At 41.8% G+C, this 26,577-nt stretch overlaps 7 protein-coding genes across 9 annotated transcripts in view; 4 read left to right on the top strand and 3 right to left on the bottom strand.

The window, feature by feature from the left end:
- The first annotated feature begins 202 nt into the window (after window positions 1–202).
- LOC128251851 (putative odorant receptor 85d) lies at window positions 203–2,022 on the top strand. The gene is made up of 3 exons (XM_052979077.1): window positions 203–1,234; window positions 1,432–1,587; window positions 1,654–2,022. The coding sequence occupies exons 1-3, from the start codon at window positions 203–205 to the stop codon at window positions 1,708–1,710; spliced, it is 1,245 nt and encodes a 414-aa protein (XP_052835037.1). The 3' UTR covers window positions 1,711–2,022.
- Window positions 2,023–8,337: 6,315 nt separating this feature from the next.
- Window positions 8,338–10,177, bottom strand: LOC128266665 (pachytene checkpoint protein 2 homolog). Its single transcript, XM_053003334.1, has 3 exons — window positions 10,020–10,177; window positions 9,589–9,964; window positions 8,338–9,349 (listed from the first exon to the last, which is right to left on the bottom strand). The coding sequence occupies exons 1-3, from the start codon at window positions 10,079–10,081 to the stop codon at window positions 8,510–8,512; spliced, it is 1,278 nt and encodes a 425-aa protein (XP_052859294.1). The 5' UTR covers window positions 10,082–10,177; the 3' UTR covers window positions 8,338–8,509.
- A 165-nt stretch (window positions 10,178–10,342) lies between these two features.
- On the bottom strand, window positions 10,343–11,035 carry LOC128266670 (28S ribosomal protein S18a, mitochondrial). The gene is made up of 2 exons (XM_053003343.1): window positions 10,841–11,035; window positions 10,343–10,750 (listed from the first exon to the last, which is right to left on the bottom strand). Exons 1-2 carry the CDS (start codon window positions 10,935–10,937, stop codon window positions 10,380–10,382), a joined length of 468 nt encoding a protein of 155 aa, XP_052859303.1. The 5' UTR covers window positions 10,938–11,035; the 3' UTR covers window positions 10,343–10,379.
- Window positions 11,036–11,399: 364 nt separating this feature from the next.
- Window positions 11,400–12,075, top strand: LOC128266671 (protein KRTCAP2 homolog). The gene is made up of 2 exons (XM_053003345.1): window positions 11,400–11,509; window positions 11,566–12,075. The coding sequence occupies exons 1-2, from the start codon at window positions 11,506–11,508 to the stop codon at window positions 11,985–11,987; spliced, it is 426 nt and encodes a 141-aa protein (XP_052859305.1). The 5' UTR covers window positions 11,400–11,505; the 3' UTR covers window positions 11,988–12,075.
- On the bottom strand, window positions 11,993–13,353 carry LOC128266668 (uncharacterized). Of its 2 annotated transcripts, XM_053003340.1 has the most exons (5): window positions 13,047–13,353; window positions 12,607–12,990; window positions 12,287–12,556; window positions 12,116–12,184; window positions 11,993–12,040 (listed from the first exon to the last, which is right to left on the bottom strand). In XM_053003340.1, exons 1-5 carry the CDS (start codon window positions 13,191–13,193, stop codon window positions 12,020–12,022), a joined length of 891 nt encoding a protein of 296 aa, XP_052859300.1. In that variant the 5' UTR covers window positions 13,194–13,353; the 3' UTR covers window positions 11,993–12,019. The 2 variants fall into 2 exon arrangements, with proteins under 2 accessions (XP_052859300.1, XP_052859299.1); XM_053003339.1 differs by having other exon boundaries at window positions 11,993–12,184; window positions 13,047–13,351.
- A 597-nt stretch (window positions 13,354–13,950) lies between these two features.
- Window positions 13,951–19,409, top strand: LOC128264618 (uncharacterized). 2 transcript variants are annotated; one of them, XM_053000216.1, is made up of 9 exons: window positions 13,951–14,107; window positions 14,190–14,691; window positions 14,753–14,908; window positions 15,002–16,108; window positions 16,188–18,093; window positions 18,179–18,802; window positions 18,866–19,008; window positions 19,071–19,179; window positions 19,249–19,409. In XM_053000216.1, coding segments are annotated over exons 1-9 (4,614 nt in total). In that variant the 5' UTR covers window positions 13,951–14,105; the 3' UTR covers window positions 19,314–19,409. The 2 variants fall into 2 exon arrangements, with proteins under 2 accessions (XP_052856176.1, XP_052856168.1); XM_053000208.1 differs by having other exon boundaries at window positions 14,753–16,108.
- A 6,660-nt stretch (window positions 19,410–26,069) lies between these two features.
- The window catches only part of LOC128266289 (uncharacterized), a 49,549-nt gene continuing 49,041 nt past the window's right edge, over window positions 26,070–26,577 (top strand). The window contains exon 1 of the mRNA XM_053002700.1: window positions 26,070–26,465. The gene's annotated coding sequence lies outside the window, so the exon portion shown is untranslated. The remainder of the gene's footprint in view (window positions 26,466–26,577) is intronic.

Below are 26,577 nucleotides of genomic sequence, written 5' to 3' on the forward strand. Positions count from 1 at the left end.
AACCAACTGGCTGGTTCACAACGCCCTAATTGAGAGATGCTCGCCGTGTACATGCTAATCAAGTGGGCTTGTCAATTGTCGAGTGTGTGCGGCAATAGTAAATTATTAAATCATTGACAAAGGCGGGGTCTGGGTTGAAAATTATTTTGGTACATATATAGGACCAGCGACGCGGGAAATTGGACAATTACATTATGGCATTATGGCAGCAATAAGTAAAACTCAAGCCGTTGAGGATCAGGAAAAATCGGAGCCCATTCCGCTGACAAGCTTTCTAAAGTATGCAAATGTTTTCTATCTATCGATTGGAATGCTGGCCTACGATCACAAGAATAATGGTAAAAGAAGGCAGCTCTTGCTTCACTGGATATTCGTTGCCCAGATGGTGAACCTGAATGCAGTGCTCCTTTCGGAACTGATCTACGTATTCCTGGCGATTGCCAGTGGTAGCAACTTTCTGGAGGCCACCATGAATCTATCGTTTATTGGTTTCGTCATTGTTGGAGACCTCAAAATCTGGCACATTTGGAGGCAGAGAAACAAACTCACCCAAGTGGTCAACGAATTGGAGCATTTGCATCCGCAGCGACTGGATCAGCAGGTGACATACAACGTTAAGGATCACCTGAGTGGCTATAGACGCTATAGCAAGTTCTACTTTGGCATGCATCTGGTGCTGATCTGGACGTACAACCTCTACTGGGCTGTTTACTACCTGGTCTGCGATTTCTGGCTGGGAGTACGGAAATTTGAGAGGATGCTGCCCTATTACTGCTGGGTGCCCTGGAATTGGAAAACTGGACATAGCTACAACTACTACCTGATGTATGTCTCGCAGAATATCGCGGGACAGGCATGTCTCTCCGGTCAATTGGCGGCCGATATGTTGATGTGCGCCTTGGTCACCCTCCTGGTGATGCACTTCCTCCGCCTTTCCGGGCATATTGAGGGGCATGTGGCGGGTGTGGCATCGCCCAAGCGGGATCTGCAGTTCCTTCAGGCGGTGGTGGCCTATAACCAGCGGTTGCTCAATCTCTGCCAGCACATCAACGAGATCTTTGGGGTGTCGCTTCTCTGCAACTTCGTTTCCTCGTCCTTCATCATCTGCTTTGTGGGATTCCAGATGACCATCGGCGGCAAGATCGACAATCTGGTGATGCTCGTCCTCTTTCTCTTCTGCGCCATGGTGCAGGTTTTCATGATTGCCACATATGCCCAGCGGCTCATCGATGCGGTGAGTTCGATTTTGGTTTAACATTTTTTTTTATTTTATTTTGATACTTTCGTGGTATTAATATAAAACTGATCTTATTAAGAGATTTGCCATACCTAAACTCAAAAAATTCACGTTACTATAGTTCAGTTTCTATGACAATTTTTTTTTGGCTGTAAATATATGTTCTTTTTTGACTAATATTACCTTAATTTCAGAGTGAGCAGATAGGTCAGGCTGTCTACAACCACGACTGGTACAACGCCAACTTACGCTATCGCAAAATGCTAGTCCTGATTGTTAAGAGGGCACAACAACCAAGTTGCTTAAAGGCCACCATGTTCCTGAGTGTATCACTGGTCACTGTGGCGGATGTAAGTTGAATTAAATTCTCTATCAATCAGATGTAACTTTAATACATCCACTTCAATTCCTTGCAGCTCCTACAACTATCCTACAAATTCTTTGCCCTGCTGCGCACAATGTACAGTACGTGAAGTGGATGCCTTTTGTGATTATGGCCACAATTTAACAGCCAAACATCAGGTGGCAGTGACATTGTGTGGAGCAAAGGTGCAATTCATCGCAAGCCAATAACTTACGCCAGTTGCCGCACAGAGTTGTGGTTTTTAATTAAAGTAGTAGCTGAAATGATTAGCGCGAATCGCAGGTCACGGAATAAAATCAAACCGCAGTAGCAATGATTAATTATCGACATTTCGTTTGCACAAAGAGCCGATGCCAAATGCCAGACAAAGCATTTTGGTGCTTTTAGAATTAGCGACTCCGTCAACCTCTTTCCCTTTACATTTCACCAAGCATTACCGCTTTACCACCTCGTGATCAATTTAATTAAAGATTCCCGAATCCTACCTGCTTGCCAATTAAGAATGCCATCAGGGATGCAAAAACAGTGAAGTGCTAACTTGGGTTTATAAATTAATAGTTTAAACCAAACTCACTTAGAGTTATATATAATAATATTACTTCTTTATTTTACTTTTTTATACCTCTAAGCTATTAAGCTATTCTTAAGCTTTTTTTAACTTTTGGAAGAGCTCGAGAACTTTGGATTAAATGCATGTTTTTTTTTTAATTTTTTACCTAAACAGTAAGTATATATCTATATACGTATGACAACCTCTACTTAAATATTTAAAAAAAAAAACTTGCATATTTTAAAGATATTATTTTTTGTTATATTTAGCTTTTCTAATATCCAGCCCTGCCTCAAGTCAATCGCATAATAGCCATTTAGGCACTTTGCTTGACCCTATGCAGCACTTAAAAGTAATTTCAAAATATCTTCGCGCCCAGCGAAGTGGCTGGCAAATTGCATTTTTTATGAATATTTAATTGAAAAGTTGACACAAACAGACAACTGGCGGTGGATTTGGCGGGGTAAGGGGTAAGGGCCAAGGCTAATTACATTTCTACGGCTGTCGGCTGATAGATGGGTACGGTCCAGGGCCAGGGCCAATCTGCCAGTCAGATGGATGGCAAAATTGAAGAATTTTTTCAATTAAAATTACTTAAAACGAGCAAAGAAAAGAAGTCGGCCCACGACCAAATGGAAATCAAATTGGTACTGTCTGGATAGAGTGGGGTATGAACAGAAAAAAAATATTTTTTTAAATCAAATAACACGAAATAAAATATATGCCCAGATATGTGCATTAAATATAAAAATAAAATGCAATGCTCTTGAAATAAATGTATATCGTTGTGACTATTTACAAATACAATACAAAGTTTTTAGAAACCCAAATGGATAATCTGGAGGAAATACAACTTTTCAATCTGTTGAACGAACTTCGAAACATTTATCTTTTGTTACATATTTTAGAAATTTAAATACAAATTTGTTTTCTGTGTAAAGCTTAGGTGTGTCTTTTTGGACCCTCCCGAACATAATTAGAAATAACGCGCGTCACGAACTTGACTTTGCCAGGACCAATGTGAATGTAAAATCGGTTGAGGAAGCGGATGTCGATGCCTATGGAAATTGGCATGGAACGGCTGGCCTCCTCATTGCCACGGAAATGCCCAAATAGTTTCGACTAATTTCATTTGCATTTGCAGTTTTTGCTTGTCAAAGTTGAGCGAGTAAAAAGTTTCCTTTCGACTGTCATTCCCAGTTCACTGGTCCCTCATTCACACTCTGCGGCAAATAGTTAAAAAGGGTACTGAATTGCTGGCCAACCGCAGACATTCTTAGTGGGTGCCAAACCACCATTAATCAGAGTAATTGCAGCGACACAAAGGTGGAATGACCCAAACACCTCGGCTAATTAGTAGGCAAAGCAAACGCCCAATGCATACCCCGCCCGATTTTAAAATGAAAAATGCTTTTAACTAACTAGGCCATTTATATTTAAAAAAAAAATTGCATAAATAATGATAAGAGGGTAGAATGAGGAAAACGAAGTTCTTTAATATATATTTAAAGTTGAAAAGCTCCCTTTATTGGGCCTGCTTTTATTTTTGTTTTTTCGTTTGTGTGGGCCTCATTCCATTTATATTTATACATTGCCAAAGTCAAATAAATTAATTCGTGAAACCAAGTTTGGGCGTACTTTGTGTGTATTTCTCCGTCGCGGGAGAAGAACGCAAAGGGTCTGCAAGTTGGAGAAATATTGGCTTTTAAAAATGTCAATATACCAAGCAGCGTGCGCTGATTTGGCAAGAAAATTGCAATTGCAACCAACTTTTTTGCGTCGCTCGTTGAGAAATTGTATTTCGTTTCATCAAATGAAGAAAAATCGTACATTTTATAGGGCCAATGGGATGGGTGTGCTGCAGGACACCACGGGGCCAAAAAGGGGAATGAAGTTGGCTGCCATTGTCCAGGGTTTGGCGCCACAGTGGCTGCCCCTTCTTCCTCGTCAGATTCATCCTGGACAAGGGGTTTTAAGGGGTGCGGATAAGGAAGCACGTCACTTTGGCTGTTATTGAATTTGACATATTTCCGCACAATGTGCGTTGGTTCAATTGTACGTCACAGTCCTTCCTCGCCGGATTGGAATAGGTTGCAAAATTTACCACTTTAAAAAAGAAACATATAAAAAAAAGCTCAGCGTTTTCGAGTTATAGCACTTTAAAAACGAAATCTAAAGTAAAAAGTTATGAAATCTTTAAGTTTTTTTCTGGAACACTTTTGAAAATTTAAAATATTTGGCATACAAATAAGACTTTATAAGAAGTATTGCGTATTTTTTGCAAATCTGGATCACTTTTTGCTTTAATTTCTCAAATTAAAATCAAAACTTTAAATGAAGATGAATCGATATTTAAACGATTGATCGGATTCCAGTAAGTCAAGTTATGGCCACTGGTGGGTGCATTTGCGGAAAATTAAATTGCTGGAATAGTGTGTGTGCGAGTGCCCACTGTACTTGTGCACGCGTATGTGTGCGAGTTGCGCCGGCCAAGGGATTAGCGTCATTGCCATTTTTGGCGTATTTCTCATGTGCCCTAAGCTCGCTAGTCGGATGTGACCCGGCCACGCCTCCTTTTCCAGCCGCCCTAGCACTGCATTTCAGTCGTCTTGTGGGTGTGCCTGTGTGTGTATTTGTCAATTTTCACTCACTTCATTTAAGTAAACACATTTGCTGCATTTCATATTTCCAGTCACGTTCTAAGCATAAATAACACACACACGCACACACAATCGCCGTCAAACAAATGCGATCGCGACTTTAACTAGTTCTCGGTTTTATAACTGCCAAAATTTAGTCAAAACTAAAATGTATCATTTAATTGTAAAATCTTAAGATATTTTTTGTTTTTATAACTGGTTGTACTACTTAAATTGTGTTATTTGATTACCTAGTAAAACGTTTCCATTTTGTTTTTTCCACACTTTTGGAATCGGCAAATTTTAAAAACCGAGTACGGTTTTTAAAGCCAGTTTTTCGATTGTGCAAACAGTTTTATTATTTATCAATACAATTTTGTTTTTAGAATTCATTTAAGATAGTTTTCAGAACATTCCTCTATACAGGAATATGTGTATTTTAGTGTTTTCTCCTTGGGTTCACTTAGTTTAGATGACGGTGGCTGTCATGGATCGAAAATAGAAACTAATACTAAAGCTATGTACTTGCTGTGAACGATGTGAGTTTACTCTGTTGACATTTCTCTGGAGTTTCCCTGGCATCGGATTAAATCTTCCCCACTGCCGCCCAACTTTCTATACAAAAGTTGACTTACAAAATATTGAAACCGCGTGTCGGTGGCTGCTGAAATTAAATTTAAGACTATCTTGTTGTTATCCCTTTTCGGATATTGTGCGGCTGGCTCGGTCTTTTAGCCATATTTCCCTGTTTATTTTGGCCGAAAGTTGGCAAAGAAAATTCTTGGCCAAAAATACATAATTAACGGTCCCTTTTCAATAACGAAACAATTTCAAGTTTGTTGCCCTGACCCGCGAATATTTTCGCAACGGCTGCACTTTGTGGGCAAAAAAGGCGGATGGCCAAAAGGGGAAAATGGTGGCTTTAGAAAAGCTTTACCATATCGACATCGACAGGCGCCAGCGCACACCGCAAAATTGTAAATTAAATCTAAATTGCATCGAACTTCAACGTTTTGAAACGGCTATGAACAGTACATAAATTTAAAAGATTCAAAACTTGCTTTTATGGTTTAAAATTCTTGTAAATCAATAAAACAACAAAATAGATAATTTAAATATACTTAAACTGCTTTTGAAAAAAAGTATTCAAAATATATATTTATATCCTATGTAGTACGATCAAAATAAACTACCAAATCGTTAAGGTTGATATTTAAGAGATTTTTATTTACTTACAAATGAGTTGCTCAAAATGAATTGCCTTACAAACAGCAATTTATACCCGAGTGAAATATTCATCGAGACTTAAAACAACCAGAAATTCTCAATCCTATTGTAAGCTGGGGTATTTGTGCAAATGTAAATAAGAAAATGCTTTCCGATTTAGTTTTCCCATACCAGACAGACGTTAGGCCAATTTTAAAGCATGTTTTGGGATGGAAATTTAAATTTCTTGACGCCGCAAAACGGTAAGCTTACAAATCCAAACAATAAACAAGAAACAATTGCTCCCAAGCAACAAAAACAGGAGCCACAACAATATCGACAGCAGCCGCATTGGATAACAATGGGAATTCGTAGTGGGGAAAAATTTTCCATATTGCTGAAATGCAATTGCAAAATGCTGCTTACAGGCTTCGCACATACACACACACACACACAGAGCAAGGAAAACATAAATAAACGTACCCATCAATGGTTCAATTTTCCATACTTCTGCATGATTGTGCCGGGAGGAACTTTTGGGGGCGGGGGGATCCAAAAGGATGCTACATGGGGAAGCGTTTTTGGTACTGGGAGCCAATGAAAATATAGCATCGTTTTTTTAAGCAATTTATGCCAGCGAGATCTATCCGATTTTCCATAATGAAGGCCAGTTTACCGAACAGAATGTCTTTGAGGTCATTCTAAAGCTTTAATCATTTCTTACCTGCTGATATCCTGCATGTCTTTGGAACGGAAATGATTTTGAATATTTGTACAATGTACATGGATTCAATTGTTTGCACAGACAATACCAGCAATCGAACAAGGCAATGTTGCCGTGCAAAACTCACTGGATGCTCCATACAAAGACCTTCTACAGCTGGGAATCGTAGTCGTTGCTGCTGAAATAAAAACGTTAAACAATAAATAATAGTTGTAACACACGACTGCAACAGACAAATAACGCGCTGTAACTATAAAACGTAAAAATCAACAGCCAAATGCCAGATGAGTCGGAAACTTTTCTCGCCTCGCTGATACGTTTAAAAAAATACCCCAAATTGTGTACAAAAAAAAATTACCAAAAAGGGTTTCAACATGTCAGAAACAAACTTAAAGATTCACTAGTCTAAAACGATGGTATCTGGATTATATGAGAAGTATACATATATTGGGTATAGGTGTATAGAAAGCCATATAAAATAGTGTAGGTATAACGCTCTTTAAGTTCCTTTTGCTGTTACCCACTTAGATACTGATGCGGATCAGCAACCGTGTGGCTAATAAACCCCATATATTTTATATGTCCCGGCAGGAGGACAATGGGTGGAATCACACATGAGCACAGCATCACATTTTCATCAACAGGAATCTGTTTTATCGCACTCCCCTATTCCGGAGCCACATCTACATTTTATTAGCCTTGCAGCTATCCGTTCACATAATTCGATGGCACCCCCCTGCTACTTGTCTATTTTTACTGTCTTTCGGTTTATTGCCACCACCTGTCCTCCTGACCTCTTCCCCCATTTCGAGAGTCCAATGATAGGTATTTGTGCTGATTTAATTAAGGCCACCCAACAATAATATTTACGCTCACATTGAACATAGTTAGCTTTAAGCCTTAAGCCTTATACTCACTTCAATCACAGAAATGTAAGCTCGCATATAAAATTTGGATTATAAAAATTGTCTCTTGTCATTTTGGTCCATTTCGTAATTACGTTAAATCTTTTGAAAGCTTTAACTCTTTCTTCTACCTGTTTTATACTTTTAAGCAAATTTAAATGCTGCAAGCAAAGGTAAAAAGGTATACCTATTTTCTCTAATTAAGCTTTACAAACCATATTTAAATCAAATAAATCAAATAAAATGGCAAAATTCAATCTGTTCTATGGATTTTCACTCTACAATTTAGATCGACATAATATTCCACTTTGATAAAGCTACGATTGCAATTGACTGAGTCTGAGTGGTTCCCAAATGGATGATACGGATCAACAGTCAGGATCAACACAGAATCAAATCGTCAAAAAATTTGATTAGTCGTCACTTGGCCGTGCAATAACTTGGTGTCCCTGGCCACCAAGCTGACCCTATCCTTCTGCATCAGCATCCGATGGCTTCGATGTGTGCCGGACTTGAGAGACGAGTACTCCTGCACTCGAATGTGAAGGACAGGCAAGGCAAAAGTGCTGAGATTGCGTAGGGTCCGATGTCTGCATATCGATGTGGAGGGCGGATGGAGCAGAGTTGATGTAGGAGCTTGCAAGCAAATAACAAGATTTCACGCTTGATTTTCACATCAAAAGCCGGATAAAGAAATGGAAAAATCTCTGTGTCGTGTGCAAATGAAACGAAGCAGTAAACAGAATGGGGATTGAACCCGTGCCTCAGCCTCGGATTGTTTTTCATAGCAGCAAATTGAAGTTTACAATGTATCGCATTTGATGGACTTAGAGTGTAGGTGTAGAAAGCTCATTTTTTTGTTCATTTCTGCTTGGCAGTTTTTTTTAGAGTTCCTTCAAGGACTCCAGTTTCAGCAGTCGCTGCTCGCTCAAATGCTGTTCCAAGGCCATCATCATGGCGTCCAGGAAGTCCGACAGGCTGATCTTCTGATCCACCTCGAAGAGATCGCTGCTGGTGTACTCGGCATGGGCCAGAAGAGGCAGCTTCCGCAGCCTGCGGCCACTAAGCCCGACGCTCTGCAGCGCCAATTGGGTCAGCAGCCCCTCCTCGGCGTCCTCCGCCTCCAAAGCCTCACGTTGCACCACTCCAGCCGACATGAGCTCGGCCAGCATTGTCTTGTAAATGGCCCGAATGGCAGCCATGTCCGGGTACCCAATGTACTGACGGATATCGGCGCGGTCCAGTAAGGCCATATCAATGCTCTGCGCCAGGTTGGAGGTGGCCAGGATGAGCACGTTGGGACAGGTCTTGATGTCGTCCAACTGGGTCAGCACAGCGTTCACCACACGCATGGCATCCTTGGGTTCAGTACTGGACATGGCGCTCCTGGCGTAGGCCAGCGACTCCACTTCGTCAATCAGCACGCAAACCAGATTTTTGGGGTCCGCAACCAGCTCACTGATCTTTCCGAATAGGCGCGCCACCAGCTTGCCGCTCTCCGAGAACCACTTCGAGAACAGGCTGTGGCTGTTAATCTCCACCAGGTGGGTGTACGCATAGCTTCCCTGGGTGCGGATGGCCAGCTTCTGGGCCAGGGCCCGGCAGAGGCTCGTCTTTCCGGTTCCAGGTGGTCCATGGAGCAGCAGCAGCCGGTTGCAGGCAATCACATTGATGTCCACGCGGTGCTGTGAGAAAGTCAGGGCCGACATGGCAAACTTCAGGAGCTGAAAGCAAAATTAAAGGTGTGAGAAGGGTTTGCTTTGCAGGTAAGTTGGTGATGGTGATGGCTAATATACTTTATAACAGTGGTCAGAGCAAGACTAGACTAGTCTAAATAGCCATGACCTTCTCTTTCGCAGATCAATATAAAAATCCTATATCTACAATAGGAATGATCGCGTAAAATGTGGGTGCATCTCGATAAGATCATTATATGTCAATCGGGTTTTGGGTGGCCTCTCACCTTCTCCTTCAATCCGACCTCGTAGATGAGGTTCTCCCACAGGCCCACAAACTGGTTGGCGGGCAGGAGGACATGACTGGCGGCCATGACGCCAGCGGTTCCATCTGCGTCTCCACTGCCGCTTACATCGAGGATTCCGGAGCCCAAGTTCGCCTCCGCCTGCTTTGGGTCATAGAAATGAAAACGGAATTTGGTCCCAGTGGCCTGCAACGGCCGCGCATCGCCATTGTCGCGCTCCAGCAGCACGGATCCCACCAATGAGGCCTGATCATGAGGCAACTCGGGCACGAAGGCCACATTCATTGGCAGATGTGCTGCCAATTGAAAGTAGGAGTACAAAGCCTTTTCCAAATCGGCGCGAGTTGTCGCAAAGCGTCTAAAATAAGGGGTTATTTAATTAGTATTCCACTTGACCGAAAGATTATACTCACATATCTTTCCATTTGAGGCGAACTTCCACGTGAACCGTGCCGCTATTGCTCAAAAAACTCATTTTATAAAAGTCTTTTTTGAAAAATCGTGGGAGCGAGAAATTCAAAGCCGACGCCAAGAAAATGTGACCAAACTGGGCTTGTTAAAAAATACAGGCAAGAGGGATGCACAATATTCGATTGTAAAATGTCCGAGATATTCCTTTTGATAAACTTGTAAACATAGTGCTTAGTTACTTTTTAAGGGAAGGGTAATTCAAAAGTATTTGTTTACTACCCAGTTAAGTTGTTAATCCAATCATAATCATAATCAGCTGACAGAGTACTTCTATTAACACATTTATTGCCATTTAACACTAGCTAGTATTTAATTGTAGACTCCAGGAAGTACTTGTTGAATTTGCGCCAGCCAAAGCGCTTCTTGGGATCCTTTTTGCTCCACGCGGGTGCCAAGTTGGGCATCAGTCCCGCCTTCTGGGCCATTGTCACCAAGGTGCCCAACTTCTTCTGCTGCCGGTGGCACAATCCGGTGATCCTTCTGGGCAGCATGCAGCCATCCGATCGGACATACTGCGACAGGATTAAGACATCCGTGTGCTTGATGTCCAGGCCCAAAGTGCACTCTGGACAGAAGGTGCTCTGGCAGGCGGAGTTAAGCATTAGCTTGGCTCGCGGTGATTCCACATTAACGCCCTCAAAGATCTTCACATTGTTTTCCTGCTTTTCCTGAACTGCAAAGTAACATTTAACTCATTATTTATCAAAATATTCTCTCATTTGGAAGGTTATGAAACAGCCCACCAGTGGTCGGTGATACTAACTTTCTTTAATTTGTCTGGGAGCTGTTGTGGTCACGCTGCGCACTTGTATCATGGAGCTCCGGAGTGACCTGGTGGCCAATTGCAACAGGGATGACATATTGGTGGTGTCTTTTATTTACAATTTATTAAAAAAGTGCTCAAATGCAATGTTATTACTTCGCTGCCCATTCACCACGGAATCTGCAGAGTTGCCACATCAGTTGGGAGTGACTTATCGTATAAAAGTATCGATATATAACTTGTTTAAAGATATCGGTAAGAAAAAAACTATTTATTTATTAATATTAAATACATTTTACGTACAATTGATTCTATAAATATTTTTCGTTTTTAATGTCAAAGCATATATATATATATATATTTTAAATTTTTCATTTTAAAGTTACAACTTCTATTGTTGCCTGTTCTATTAGTATGATTATTTTCTCCCTCATTTTAACAACTTATATTGTAAAACTTAATTCTAATACTTTCCACCATTCACTTGGTGAGCAGGAAATGATTTTTCGTAGAAAAAAGTAAAATCCCTATAAAAGTTTTAACAAAATGGTTTCGCATTTTCGAAAACACCTGACAGCCCTAAACATTAACCGGCTGCGCGCCGACTTGTGAATGGCAGCAGTTTTACACGTACAACAAGACGCCGGCTCGTAGAAGAAAAAATTATGTGTAAGCAAATGGAGCCAAATTGCGGCAATCTAAAACCAAAAACCCAACCATTACAGCCGCCTCGCTGAGCAGCAAAAGCACCCTGGTGTCCTCCATCATCTCGGGCCTTCTCAGCCTGGTCCTATTCGCCACACTGCGTTTCTGCGCCGACTGGTTCAACGATTCGCAGCTGAAGGTCTTAATGGGCGGGTACCTCTTCTCCTGGCTGTTCATCCTGAGCCTCACGTGCGTCTCCAACACGGAGATGATAATCTTCGGCCAGGACTTCCAGGCCAAGCTGCTGCCCGAGATCCTCTTCTGCCTCTCACTCACGGTGGCCGCCTCGGGAATCGTGCATCGCGTTTGCGCCACCACCAGCGTCCTCTTTTCCTTGGTGGGCCTCTACTTCCTGAACAGGATCTCCACCAAGTATTACTCCGTGCAAGTGCCAACCGTGGATGCCCCTGCGGCGAGGAAGGGCGGCAAGAAGTTTAAATGAGCAAGTCGAATCTCTAGCCTGGGCTTTATGTGCTAACCTAAACATTCGAATACCTATATTACACATTAATAAATAACACTCTCTTAAAGTTTATAGTTTGCCGCCTCTGAGGCTGCCTCGTTTCCCACCTCGGAGGTAGATTCATTGCCCGTATCCGTCAAATAGGCCAGTATATTGTGGTCCATAAAGCGCACCAGCTGAAAGTAGGAAAATATTATATAGAAGAGATTTAATTTATAAATTGAGGTCAACCCTTTTTGAATTTAACTACTCAGTGTCGATTTTATGAGCATTCTTACCATGATTCCCTCCAAGCACTTCAGCTCCTTGTGCTTCTCCTCCAGTCGATCCCGCAGCGTCTTGAACCACTCGGCAATCTCCATTGGTTTGGGTGGCAGGTCAAAGCCCCTGTATCCTGCCTGCTTGAGTTCCGCATTACACGAGTTGAAGGCGGCGGTGGCGATGAGCATGGCGAAGGCCTTCACAAAGATGTAAGTCCTGCGCAGCGACCAGTCCAGCATGATGCTGTTATGGCTGATTTGGTTCAACATTTCCCAGATCTCCCACACCTTAAATGACCATAAATTAGCAGAGTTTTAACTAAAACTAGTCGACTAACGCTGCGATAGATGTGCAGGATGATTTGGCAACCAGATATAGTGGCTATCAGCGCGCGGAGCAGCCCGAGGGAGATCATTTTACCGGTGTCGCTGGCCACAAGAATGTGGGGAAGCGCCTCCAGCAGGTGGACAAAGCAGTGCTCCTCGTCGCTGCTGGCCAGCCTTATACTACTGAGCATTTCCACAGTGGCATAGTGGATCATCGTGGGCTTCAGTGTGTCCGAATAGCCGAAGGTCTCGTTTAGTAGCTCTAATCGCTGGTTACATGGTTTTTCGCACTCGTCTTCCGCCAACAGGAACAAACCCACGGATGCAGAGTACAAGGCCACCACCTCCTCCAAGCTCAGGTAACCTTTCAGCAGCTTCAGGAATCCCGCGCGCAGCTTTATTTACAAATCAAGTTTCTTAATGTTTCTCAAAACAAATCTCCAACTCGCACCTTTTCCGCATCGCCTTCTTCGCAAGCTTCCACGCAGAAACTGTAGCGCTGCAGTGGACGCAGACGCTTCAGGACCATCTTAAGCTGTTCAAAACTTAATTCGGGAGCTTTAATAGCTGGCAAGTCGGTCAGAATAGCTTCCAACATGTTTTGTCAACGAACACCAAACTGCCGGCATAAGGTAAGAACTATATAGACACCAGTGTTGCCAAATGAAAAATCAGCTTGTTCCCTAAATAATCCCGCAGAACACCGATTTACCCCTAAGGCCTAGTGCTCAGATAGGCGAAAACCGATCGCCGCCTATGTGAGAGAGTGAGAGGCAAATAACCGGCGAACACTTATCGACAGTGCCTTTTTAACCGTCGGTATTCACATCAACGGAAAAAATACTAGAAATGTGCAGTGCGTTGCCAGACCTCTGGGATGAACTCTCGATGAATGTTTGTCAGGCCCTGGCGAAAAGTATAAAAAATGTAATCTTTGGTGTTGTTGGGTTTGAACTTGCAAGCGAAAAGGCGGGAAAAACGACGAAAAACACGAAAAAGCCGATTTTGCTTTCCCAAATTATTTTGTTTGGCTGCAAGATAATCGAAAAATTAATTGTTTTCAGGGATTTATTTAAAAACTTGCATGTCATGAAATTGGCAATGAATTTATTTTAGCGCTTATACCGCCTTTCAACAAACTTCAATTCGCAATCAACAAATCATTTATTAATTAATGCTCTATGGGGCGATCATATTTAAAATGTTTTTCAATTAAAAAAAATATTTACGCAATTCAATTGTTTAACAAAATATTAAACTAAATGTCTGTTAATTAAATTTTAGCTATTTTCTGCTACTTTTTGGATGGCTGACAGTTTTGACCAGTCCATTAGTCTGGCAACACCATGTTTAGGCGCGTCTTCAAAGGTTTCTGGCAACTCCAATAGAATAGCGTCGCTTCTTTCGTGTAATTTTAAGTTGTGTGCAAAATTAGCGAGTTTTGTTGTGTTTAATTGTAGTAGCTTATGTGACGACCGTCAGAAAAATTTTCCAAGTCAGCACTGCAAAGATGTAAGATCTCAAGAATGGTTTTTGGTCAAGTTATTGGGGACACCAAATTAGAGCGAAGCTAACCGTAAACTTGTTTGTTTAGGTCAAAGCCACAGCAGAACGATGACACCTTGGAGCTGGACGACATCCTCAGCCAGCCGGTGAAGGATAAGGAGCGCATGGCCGCCTTTATGATGCGCAAGCTGGCGGAGAACAAGGCGCCCCAAAACGAGAACCTCTTCGGCAACTTCAAGGTCGACTTTAACGTGGACTTTGAGGTGCCGCTGATCAAGAAGCCCAAGCCCAAGCCAAAAACACCAGAAACACAAAAACAGCCCTTGCGAGAGTTGCCCAGTTCCGCCCCCGAACAAGCCAATAAGCCGCCTGTGGACCAGGCATCCAGTGAGAATCAGCCCCAGGAAAAATCTCCCGCTTTGTCACCCATTCGTCGGCATTCACTGCGGCGCAGTGGTAATGTACCAGGCTCGGACAAACTACGTCGTCATGCCATACGCCGGCGATCGCGGAGCTGTGGACGCCAACTGCTCCCGGAATTTGACGAAGCCAGCAATTTAACCCGCAGCTTCTCCAGCCCCGTAAACTTTGTAAGTTTGTTTGCATCTGTGGAATTTCCTCTACCTAATATTACTTATTGTGCTCTTTAAGATGCCGGGAGTAAGCAGTACACCCTGCGCAGAAAAACCAAACGAGAAAGCTGAAATGCCAGCGGAAGAAATAGCTAAGGATTTGGCAGGCAAACAGACGGAGGAACCAACAACGAATCAAGCAGAGCAGCCAGCGGAAAAACACCTCCAGCCTGAGGTAAAGTCGCCTGCCAGGACCTCTAGTCTTGCCAATGAAATTGCACAAATCTGCAAGGAAAGGCAGTCCTCCTTTCACAACAATGTCTTGCAGCTGGACTATAGTGGTCGGGCACCATATTCAAGACCGGACACACCGCCCTCACCATCTGTGGCGCTACGACGTACCTACACCATGGAAAATGGTCCAGCTCCGGGTCAGCTGCTGCTGTCGCCCTCACAACGCAACTGCGTTGTAAAGCTAAAGAAAAGCCACCAAGAGATTGTGGTGCCCAATACGCCACCACCGCCCAGTTACGAGCCTGCCTGGCAATCGCAGCCACAGCCGGACTTTGTGGTGCCGGAAACTCAGCCGCAGGATCTGGGAGAGCTGGTGCAGACTCTGTCGCGGAGTGTCAGTAGTCCAATTGTGGTGATAAACGCAGCCAATCCAAATCTGAGTGTAAGGAGGGATTCCTTGCAGGTTGGATCGTTGCCAGCTTCGCCAGTTGCCGCAACGTCTTCAATACCGGCGGCATCTTCTGCCAAGCGTCCCGCAGCTATTTCTTCTCCAAAGCATTCCGCAGCTGTTCCTTCTCCAAAACCCAAAGGCTTAACTCCGCGTACGGTAGAAAATGTAGACGCCATAATGACAGACGACGACAGCGATGAGCAGCCCAGCACTGTGGCTCTGAATCTAGCACCGCCGGGCGGTAACACAACCCGCCAGCGTCGCCTACGTAGTTATTATCGAGATCGCGTTACTGGCGAAGCACAGGAAAGTTCTATGCGACTGCTTAACCTCCACCGTTCGGTCAATGCCAATGCCAAGAAGTCAAGGGGCCGAAAGACGAATGTGCAGCTGAACAAGGCACCCAGCGCCCCCATCAATGGCGAGCAGTTCGCCATCGAGCTGACCCGCATGAGCAACTACGAGATATTGGATCTGCGCAAGCGCAACTCGTTGAACGAGGTATATCCTTTGGATGGGCACCGGAAGCCCAGCTCGGAGGAGAAGGATAACCTGGAGGAAAGAATTCAGCGAGAGTTGGAGCGACGGAAAATTATGGACGTGCAGGACGGTTTGCCGGGTAAACCATCCTCCACGGATTCCGAGGATTCAGTGGAGTGGGTGCCGTTGCCGCGGAAGAAACCCGGCCGAGGTAAAAGCAAGGAAATACCGAACCGTCGATCACGCTCCCAGCGACGAGAGCTGCCAATGGTGAGTGTTCGTAGGATATAAGAATATTGTAGATGATTGAAATGGAAGTTTCTAATAATACCGTTTTTTCGTTTCGCAGTCAAAAGAGTTGCAGAACTATTTAAGACTCTCGAGTACGATGGAGACTCGGCGTAAACTATCAAGAGAAGGCAAACGCAGTCTCTATACAAAAGGGGACTCCAATGTTGAGGATTTCGATTCTTCGTCCCCTGTTAAGCTGCCAAGACTTAGTAGAAGCATTCAAATTGTTCCGCCACCTCCCCTTTCTCTGCGCTATTCACAGTCAATGCAATGTGAGCGACGCAGCAGAAAATTCGATTTTGATGATGTGGTGATGTCGGCGCCTCCAGAATTCCACGACAAACCGAGTGATGACACCATCGAGATTGCTCCACCGCCGCCGCAGTATGTTGTAAATACACGAATGAGAAGTACATTTGGGCGCAAGAGCAACAAAGAGGATCTTGTTTCACCTCCACAAGAGTACGAGGGACAAAATGGAGACGTTGAGCAACCTCGAAGGTCGCATGCTATGACCAAACCATCTTTACAATTCAATTCGAGAGGAAGAAGGACGAGGGACAACGAAGTAGTTCCACCTCCACTCGAGTATATTGAACCACCGGAGTACGTCGAAAACGGGGAACACAAATGTAATGATGAGCAACAAATGAGCTTGCGGTGTATTGGAAAAAAATCTGTGCAGTCTTATCCGACTGGACAAGAGACGAGAGTGGAGACACATCTGCTTGAGTATTCTGAAGCACTGAAGCCAGCAGAGAACGATGGGGATGATAGTGACGATGAGCAACCCAGGAGATCGCAGTCCAAAGGCAAGAAATCTCAGCGCTCCGAGACGACTGAACGAAATGCAAAGAAGGACAAAGTGGTTCCTCCTCCATTGGAGTATAATGAAACCTTCCTGTCAAATTCTAAAGGAAAAGAGGCGAAAAAGGTTACAACTCCGCCTGAGTTTAGTGAGCCACTCGAGCCGGCAGAGAACGATGGAGATGATAGTGACAATGAGCAACCCAGGAGATCGCAGTCCAAAGGCAAGAAATCTCAGCGCTCCGAGACGACTGAACGAAATGCACAGAAGGATAAAGTGGTTTCACCTCCATTCGAGTCCAATGAAACCTCGCTGTCAAATCCGAAAGGAAAAGGGACGAGAAAGGATACAACTCCGCCTGAGTTTAGTGAGCCACTGGAGCCGGCAGAGAACGATGGGGATGATAGTGACAACGAGCAACCCAGGAGAGCGCAGTTCAAAGGCAAGAAATCTCAGCGCTCCGAGACGACTGAACGAAATGCACAGAAGGATAAAGTGGTTCCAACTCCATTGGAGTCTAATGAAACCTTGCTGTCAAATCCTAAAGGAAAAGGGGCGAAAAAGGTTACAACTCCGCCTGAGTTTAGTGAGCAACTCGAGCCGGCAGAGAACGATGGGGATGATAGTGACAACGAGCAACCCAGGAGAGCGCAGTTCAAAGGCAAGAAATCTCAGCGCTCCGAGACGACTGAACGAAATGCAAAGAAGGACAAAGTGGTTCCACCTCCATTGGAGTATATTGAAACCACGGATCGATTGTCTAGGAATCTCTCAAACGGGTACAAAAGTGCGCCAGCCGATGCTATTCAGGCGGAGGAGACTATCGAGAAGTCGGAACACATGGAGTCACTTCGTGTAAATACTCCCACCCCTCCGCCTGACCCAAAGGCACGGGATGTGCCTAGCAACAGTCGATCTGCCGTGGGTTACAATTCGGAGGACGATGTGCCAAGTACAAGTCGAACAGCATTGGAAGCTCTGCAGCGTAGCCAACAAGAGTCCAAGACGCAGCCCCAGATCGTATCGAACGCTGATGTGGTGTTTAAGAAACCAACGGCACCGGCACCAAAAGCGAAGAAACCAAAAAAGACTGAAGTAGACAAGTTAAAGCTTCGAAAACTTCCTGTGGAAATGGATGAAGACGACATCAACACCTGTGAGTATACTTTAAGTAATAATATGATTTCCAAAAAAACTATGATTTCTTAAATATAATAATTATATTATTTTATTGTTCTTAGCCGGCATTCGGCGTTCGAAGCGAGGCCATGTGCCACTCCAGAATACCTGGTGCCACACCATGGACCCCAGGACTTTTAGCTTCATGCGTGACTTCTTAGAGCCTCCTAGCCAAAATTCCAAGCTAAAGAAGGCGAATACGAGTAAGGCAAAGAAAACCAGTGTCACACAGTCAATGCCCACTTTGCCGCAAAACTCATCGGTGAGCCGAGGACGAGGACCAGTGGTGGACCGGGGACCATTGTGCAGCAGTACGCCACGAAATCCCGAAACTGGGCTTGGCGCAATACCGAATTCCGAATCACTTGGGGTCACCCCTTTAATCTGGGAAGATACGCCGGTGCAAGCTGTGTCTACGGAGGGGCCTAGAAAAAGAGGGCGGCCACGGAAGCGCGAGGAAGTGGTACAGTCTGAAACAGAAACCGAGCCGGAGCCGGTGACGGCGACGGAGCCAGAGCCAGTAGCACTAACTCCTTCCAGGAACGGACAGCAGGAACCTTTCCTTTACTCGATAACTCCCGCCAGAGACGAACAGGAGGAAGCCTCCATTCGGCTGATGAACTGGCTGCGAGGCGTGGGCAATGCCCACCCCACTGGAAGCATGGCAGACGAAAGCGCCAGCGTCTGTAAGTTGAATGCTATCCCGGATGCTACTTAACTATAACCACGATTCCAATTTGCCGTTGCAGCTCCTGCAAATGATTTAGTTTTTAGCAAGGTGGATGGCATCGACTACGCTTTTTATAAAACAAAAGACAAAGCATCGCTGGGGTATATGCGATTCCAGCCTCACCAGGCTCGCAACAAGAAGCGTGCCAAGGTCTATGCTCTGGTAAGTGGTAGCACTAGTATAATTAGTTCATAGTTGTTCAACATATCCCCTTTTTTTTTTAGAAATTCATTGTGCAATTTGGTGAATTCGCCGTGCAGACCATACCTTTGGGCGAAGAGGAAGAAACGGCAGCCATTCTATGTGTTGGCGACATGATTGAAATAGATAGGGGTAGGATATCGCATTAACAAATATATTGCACTTTTTATTAATTGATTTTTTTGTTATTTATTTTTTCAGGCTCCAGATATAGTATTCAAAACGCTACAGACAGCGTAGGTGTCCTAATGGTTATACGGAGTTAATAAGTTCGTAACTTATAAACCCATTAGCATTTTATGCATTATTTTATTTTCGTTTTCATTACAGAAAAGAATAATATAAAAGTGTGGTTTTGTTAAAAAATATACATTGTTTAGATCTCGTTTTTTGGGAATTGTTGATATAACGCTAAAGGAATTTGTTATCCAGTTGAATTGCAATTCAGTTCGCAATTTCCTTGTAAAAGGAAATGAATAAAATTTGTGTAATTTTTTATTCTTTTCGCCAAGCGAACAAACAAAACACCTACACACGTTTGTGATTCCCATGCTGGCATCCAGTCTAAGCTACTCAGAATTTCAAGTTCATTTAATTTCCATTTTCTTTAAATTTCACAAGTTGCTCGCCGTGATGTGGATGACATTGGAACTTCAAAAGCGAAAAGGCAAACAGGCGTAACAACGCTAGAAAGAACAAACAACCAGACAACTCAGCACCGCATGCAACTTTCTAAACATTTTGCACGTCTGCTGTATGGCAATTTTTATAGAAGACCTCACAAAAAACACACAGCAAGAACACAAACATATATTCTAAAAATGAAAATTAAATCAAAAGAAAACTTTTTCATGGCAGGTGTGCCTGTGCCTGCATCGCAACTCATGGCTGGGAGCAGCATTTAAAATTAACGAAACACCATCTGACATTCATTACAGCAGTTTTAAGCCTTTGATCATCGCACACGCCACTCTCGATGCCGAGTTTTGATAAAGATGCACACAGAATAATGGATTTTAACTTACGGAAAAATAACTGTTTATTTTTTTTTCCATCGAATGATAGACTGTTTGGCAGAAATGTTTATACCCTTTACTTGTAATTTGATAGGAGGATATAATTTAATCTATATGTCCTTTAATTTTAATTTGACTAGAGGATTCGTCTTAGCCAAAAAACTCGACTACAATGATCGATGTTGCCTTAAAATTAGTAAGTTCAATTAAATACTCTCTTTAAAAATATTTTTAAAAATCAATTTTATCTCGTACAATTTTATAATGTTGTTTTAAGTTTAAATAATGATTTTGGGTGTTTACTTTTACCCATTTAATGTTTTAAGTGAAAACTTTTAACAGTAACAGGGTTTTTTTTTAAGTTTTTCGTTAAAATTATTTTTTCTGAGTGTTAAAAAAGCAATGGTATGGCCATTTCTCGAGACTTGTTCAGGTGTAGGCGGGCTGAAATCAGCAGCTACACTCCACGCCCACTACAAAGTGCAGCTCGTGAATGCCAATCAGCGGGATACCTATTGTGTTTCTTTGAATTCTTGCAGAAGCTGCATGGAATTGCCGCTTGACAAACTGCGTGGGAGGAAGGATATCCTAAAAGGTGGACATATATCGGTGCCTGGTTAGCTGTGTGGCCAACCAGTTGCTCCTTTTCACGTTCAATTTCAATTTGTTTGACGACAGGAGGTGACAACACCCCGGTAGGCATGCCAACAGAAAGGACAATCATGCGAGTACTATACAAACGCTTTTGTGCCAACGCATGCATATAGGACATATTTTTATATACGAGGTAAGGGACAATTTTTTTCGCTAACTTTCTAGGGAAAGCGCAGATGTGGGAAACGAGAATTGATAGTCAGATACATTTTCTATTTGAGTTTGACTTTAAGCTAACTGTGCAGCAAGTTGATTCTACTAAATGTACATATGTGGTCAATTTGCTGTTTAACATTCTTAATAAATGGCTTATTTGAGGAATAGCAAATGAAACACTACACCCAAGAAATGATTGATGGACATCGATGTATATGACACAAGATGCAAACATTCTGCGTCTGAGCTGATGGTAAAGGTAAACAGGCCAATTTTGACTTAGAGGTTAGATGTATTAAACTAGTCGTAATTCAAGGCTTTAACTGCTCTTGTTTTTGGCCGAGAGCTGCAATAAATTTTGTTTTTTGGCTGAAGTATTTTGGGTCAGACAGTGCGGTATAAAGTCTATACTTACTGACCCGACCCCATTTATCTTGCTCTGGGCATTGTTTTCTGTGGCGTTGAAAGGAGATATCTGTTATCAAGTATACGCCGGGTATGACCGGACCGAAGGCAAAAAAGGTGCTCATGCATATTTAAAAAAGTTCTCAACGTGAGTATGTGGTTTTTTGAAAGGGTGTCAACAAATCCATTTTATAGGTGGCTAAAAACCCTGACATTGCTCGGTTCGGCTCACATGCATTTGCGCTACGGAGAGGAGTCACAAAAGTTTTATTTTTTTCCGTATTGCCAGGCAGCTGCTGAGAGTGTCTCATGTGACTGCCAAATGAGTAGACCCATATCAAAATTTAATTTTGCTTTGGGTCAGCCTTGTTTACCAAGCTGAATGGACACCTACACAGAGAAGCGTCCTCTGTCCGGGTATAAATATATCTTCATTCAAGTGTGCCTTAAAGAGATGACCACAGAGAATTGGTTTACCGTAAATTCGCTTTTAATTGCTTGACTTGGATTTGCTTAATGACTGCGGTCAGTTAGGAAAATGTTAGCTTAAACTGTAGAATCGAATATATTTTATATTTTATTTTGGGTTCTTATTGGGGGTATTTATCACAAATCTAAGGGGATAAAATTAAAATTCCAACTTATCTGCATTTTTAATTATGCATGGTTAATTGGACAGCTCATTATTGCAATCATTAATGCTTGATTTGTTCTTGATTGACTGACAATGCCATTAAATGTATTTATATATTTTCGTATTTTAATGAATGCTTATTCATATTTTGGTTAAATATAAGCCGCAGCCACATTCACCGAATAGACCACATAATCTGTCTACGTGTGACATTTTCTTTCACTACATACTCGCATAAATTTGGCGTGCTTCGCAGCTTTTTCACATGGAACAAACTAGCGCTAATTAACAGCAGCTGCATCGTTCATTGCATTTGCGGTTGATTAAAGCCTTGTGTCCACCATCAGCTAGCCAGCAAAAATTCTAAATCTATGCCAGTGCCAGTCCGCAGGCTTTGCCTGTTTGATAGAGTACACTGAACCAAATAGCAATACTTACAATACTTAAACCATTGTATCCAGATTTAACTTCCAATAAACAACTTTGTAATCTGCAGCTAACAGATTAATCTGATTTTTGAGGTTTAATTAGTATCTTAAATTAATATTTAAGAAAAGTTAAAAAAGTATTTTATCAAAATTTTTATTTTGCGATTTATTGACAACATTTTCTTGACAATTGTTGTTTTGGCCTTTCAATAAATAAATAACCTTAATTTATATTTTATGTGAGAAATAAATAAAATATTTTCAGCGAGTAAACTATAAGTCCAGTGTGCCGTGTCCCAAATTAGTTTTGCATTAAGAGTGCAGCGGGGAACCACTTTAAACGGCCAACGGTCGAGTTTGGTGTAATGTTAATCAGGATACCAGGGAATTAGCCTGCTGGAACCGACGACTACATCAACTCATTAACAGGTTGTTCTACAAGAGTACTGCTTTTAGTTTGGAGCCTTTGAGTTTTTCGCTTCGCCATTCATTTTAATTAATGTTGTTTCTGCTCTTGAAGTCTCCGTTTGCCGTATTCGGCGAAAGTAAATTATTCAAATTAGTTCTCGTTTTGCATTGAAAAGGGTTTGATTTCGGAGTGAGGGCAGCTGACCTAAAGACGCTTCCCATTTGCGGTCAGTTTGGCGGTGCTACATACAAATATATATTTAAATGAATTCATGTGAGCATGTCCCTTTGGCATAACAAAAATGTTGAAATTTTTTGAAGCTTTTAAAAGTTAAAGTCCTTGTTCCGACTCTGAATGGCTGTCAACCCAAGAAAGGTTGTTGGATTTTGGTCAAGGGTTGATGGCGATGGCTTAATTGGAATACAAAAGTTGAATACTTATAGCTTACTGTTGATGTCAGCCTTTCAATTTAAATTTAAATATACGCGATAATTTAACTTGACGATTTAAGCAGAGAATTCAAGAAAAGTTGCATAGAAACGTTAATAGAGGTGTTTGAATATTGTGTGGCCTTAAAAAGGTTATATTAAAATTGGAGAAATTATATTTTTTGAGAATTGAAATTATGAGTGAAAATATTTTTACTCAGAACACACCTGCATAGCCTACTTTTTAGGGCATTTACTAAAAGAGTGTGATATGTGTCTTCTTTTTATTGCACTTATTTATATTCAATTACGACAAAGGTTTGGAATTTAGCATGCAATCGATCAGCATAGAGGGCAGAGAAATTCTAATGCCACCGGAAACGCAAATATAAATCAGGGATTTTCAAAAACTGAAATCGAATGAGGATGCACACCAAATTCAAGGATTTTGACACGTGCCCAGACTCATTTTTTCAATTTTCCGTTTAGATAAAAAGAGTAAATATTTGTAATTTGATTGTGCAGCGGAAATGCATCAATGCATTCGAGTGGTTTATGCATGGCAGCATTTCTGTTTCCTGTCGCCGATAAACGTCGCATTAAGGGGTGTGGCTGGGGAGGAGGAAAAGGGGCCGGTCAATCGATGAACCGAAACATAAACACACAACTTCAATTTGTCCAAAAATTTCACACTGCCAGGGCGCGTCCATAAAAACCACTCAGCCTCGGCCATTTGGGAGTCCTCCAAACGCCGACAGCGTCCAAAGTGCAAACTCAGCAGCCAAAGGAGTCGCCTTTGATGATGACCACGACCTTTGGATGGGCAGCGGCGACCAGGTGCTGGACAAGTGTCCATCCAGAGTAATTTCATATGTAGGATGCACACGAACGTGTCCAAAGAGGCAGCATGCAAATTGCTTGTCTGGCAGCCTACAGCCAGGATACTTCTGAGGGTGGTCAGTCTATGCCCTCGCCCTTTGGACATGAGCAACAGATAGTTTTCCCGGCTTCCAGGAGGGGAAAACCGGCCATCGGCTGGGGAAATCGGCGCATGTGCAGATCTCAGCTTGAGGGGAAATGCCAGACATTGGCACTGGAAAGGAAATGGGTTGAAATAACAATCAAATAATCATAAAATTTTTTTATAATGTATAAAAAATAAGTACACTTATGACCAACACAAGCATTTTTTTACAATTAACTAGTTTAAAAGCAGTAATAACAGTATCTAAAGACCATAAGATTTTAATTTTACCTAAGAGATTTAACTATTATAAAGAGTATAAGATTATTATTTTATTTGGAGATTTAAAAATTCATATTATATTTATTTTTATAAAAGTTATATTTTGTAAGATTTTAAGATTATTATTGTACGCTTTTTATTGCGTTGCAAAAATTTTTTTTTACTGTACTGAAGATCGTTTGAAGCATTGTAATTTGCTTCTCATTGAAAATTGGTTTTTCATTCCTTACCAACCAAGTACAGGTTTCTTTCGTTCAAAATTAATTTGCGAAAACAGAGCGAATAAATTAAAAACAAGAAAGAAAGCAAACTTCGGCAAGCCGAAGTTCATATACCCTTGCAGCTATTGCAAGAATTAAACATTTTTGAAAACATTAAAATTATGATTTACTTTCGTATATGTTTAAAAACATTGAAGCTATGATGATTTGCAGCTCAATTATTTGATAGTTATTTTATATATTTTTATTATTTCTAAGGGAGCTATATGATATAGACGTCCGATTTTGATAAAATTTAAACCATAATTCTGAAATATTTAACCATTGCTATATGTCGAAGAACTAAACAAAAATTAAAAAACAGAAAAGTTATAATTTTTTTCATTTATTTTTCCGATTGTTCCTATGAGAGCTATATGATATAGTCGTCCGACTTTGATGAAATTTAATCCGTAAATCGGAAATATTTAACCATTACTAAATGTCGAAGAACTAAACAAAAAAATAAAAAACAGAAAAGTTATAATTTTTTTTCATTTATTTTTCCGATTGTTCCTATGGGAGCTATATGATATAGTCGTCCGACTTTGATGAAATTTAAACCGTAAATCGGAAATATGTAACTATTACTAAATGTCGAAGAACTAAACAAAAAATTGAAAAACAGCAAAGTTATAATTTTTTTCATTTATTTTTCCGATTGTTCCTATGGGAGCTATATGCTATAGTCGTCCGATTTTGATGAAATTTAAACCGTAAATCGGAAGTATTTAACCATTACTAAATGTCGAAGAACTAAACAAAAAATTGAAAAACAGCAAAGTTATAATTTTTTTTCATTTATTTTTCCGATTGTTCCTATGGGAGCTATATGCTATAGTCGTCCGATCCGGCTCGTTCCGACTTATATACTACCTGCAATAGAAAGACAACTTTTGGGAAAGTTTCATGCAGATAGCTTTAAAACTGAGAGACTAGTTTGCATATAAACGGACGGACAGACGGACAGACGGACAGACGGACAGACGGACAGACGGACAGACGGACAGACGGACAGACGGACATGGCTAGATCAACTCGCCTAGTGATGCTGATCAAGAATATATATACTTTATAGGGTCGGAGATGTCTCCTTCACTGCGTTGCAAACTTCTGACTGAAATTATAATACCCTCTGCAAGGGTATAAAAAGGGTTTTCCATTGTCAAAAGCAAAAGGACTTAATCGCACACATGGAATTCTTATCAGCTGTTTTGGCCCTATCACAGCAGCTGGTGCCGCTGATAAGAAGCCCTCTGCCACCCTCCCCCCCTCCCCGTGCCAGCTGCTCACTGGAAGCCGCTCCGCTGCACCTGGAAGGCCTACCACCGTCGGCTTTTTGGCCAACTGTCGGCTGTTTGTCGGCACTCCTCGGTCGCCTCGATTTTGGCCACAGTCGCAACAGTTTGGCCAAAACATCCGCACATTTCAGTTCCTGTACGGCGTTGCACGTTGACGGTATCGACGGCATCTAAAGCGGAATAAAGTTGGCGGCGATTGCCAACAAGTGACGATTTCGAATACGATTGGTAAAAGTGCTTTCTAACTATTGTGGTCAACTGTGCTAACAATAATTCGAGAAGAGAATTTAATTTATAAGTGTCCAAAAAAAAAACAAGTTAAAAAAATATTCTTTTAAAATTGTGCTATTAGCCAATCGAAAAGAAAATTTGTTTAAAAATTCAACTTCACGAAGTCTCATACGCGGCGTATATGTAATATTAAAAATTAATTTGAACGAGTACAAAAGTAAATTGATCGAAAAACAGAAGCCGATTGTGTGTAAGCTATACATTTTTGACTGAATATATTAATTCTTAATGGAGGAAAAAGTCAGGACATTTAATATTTGTATCCGCTTGCATAAATAAAATTGTGGATATAAGTTCAAATT

Source organism: Drosophila gunungcola, chromosome 3R (genome assembly GCF_025200985.1).
Source record: "Drosophila gunungcola strain Sukarami chromosome 3R, Dgunungcola_SK_2, whole genome shotgun sequence".
Taxonomy (NCBI): Eukaryota; Metazoa; Arthropoda; class Insecta; order Diptera; family Drosophilidae; genus Drosophila; species Drosophila gunungcola.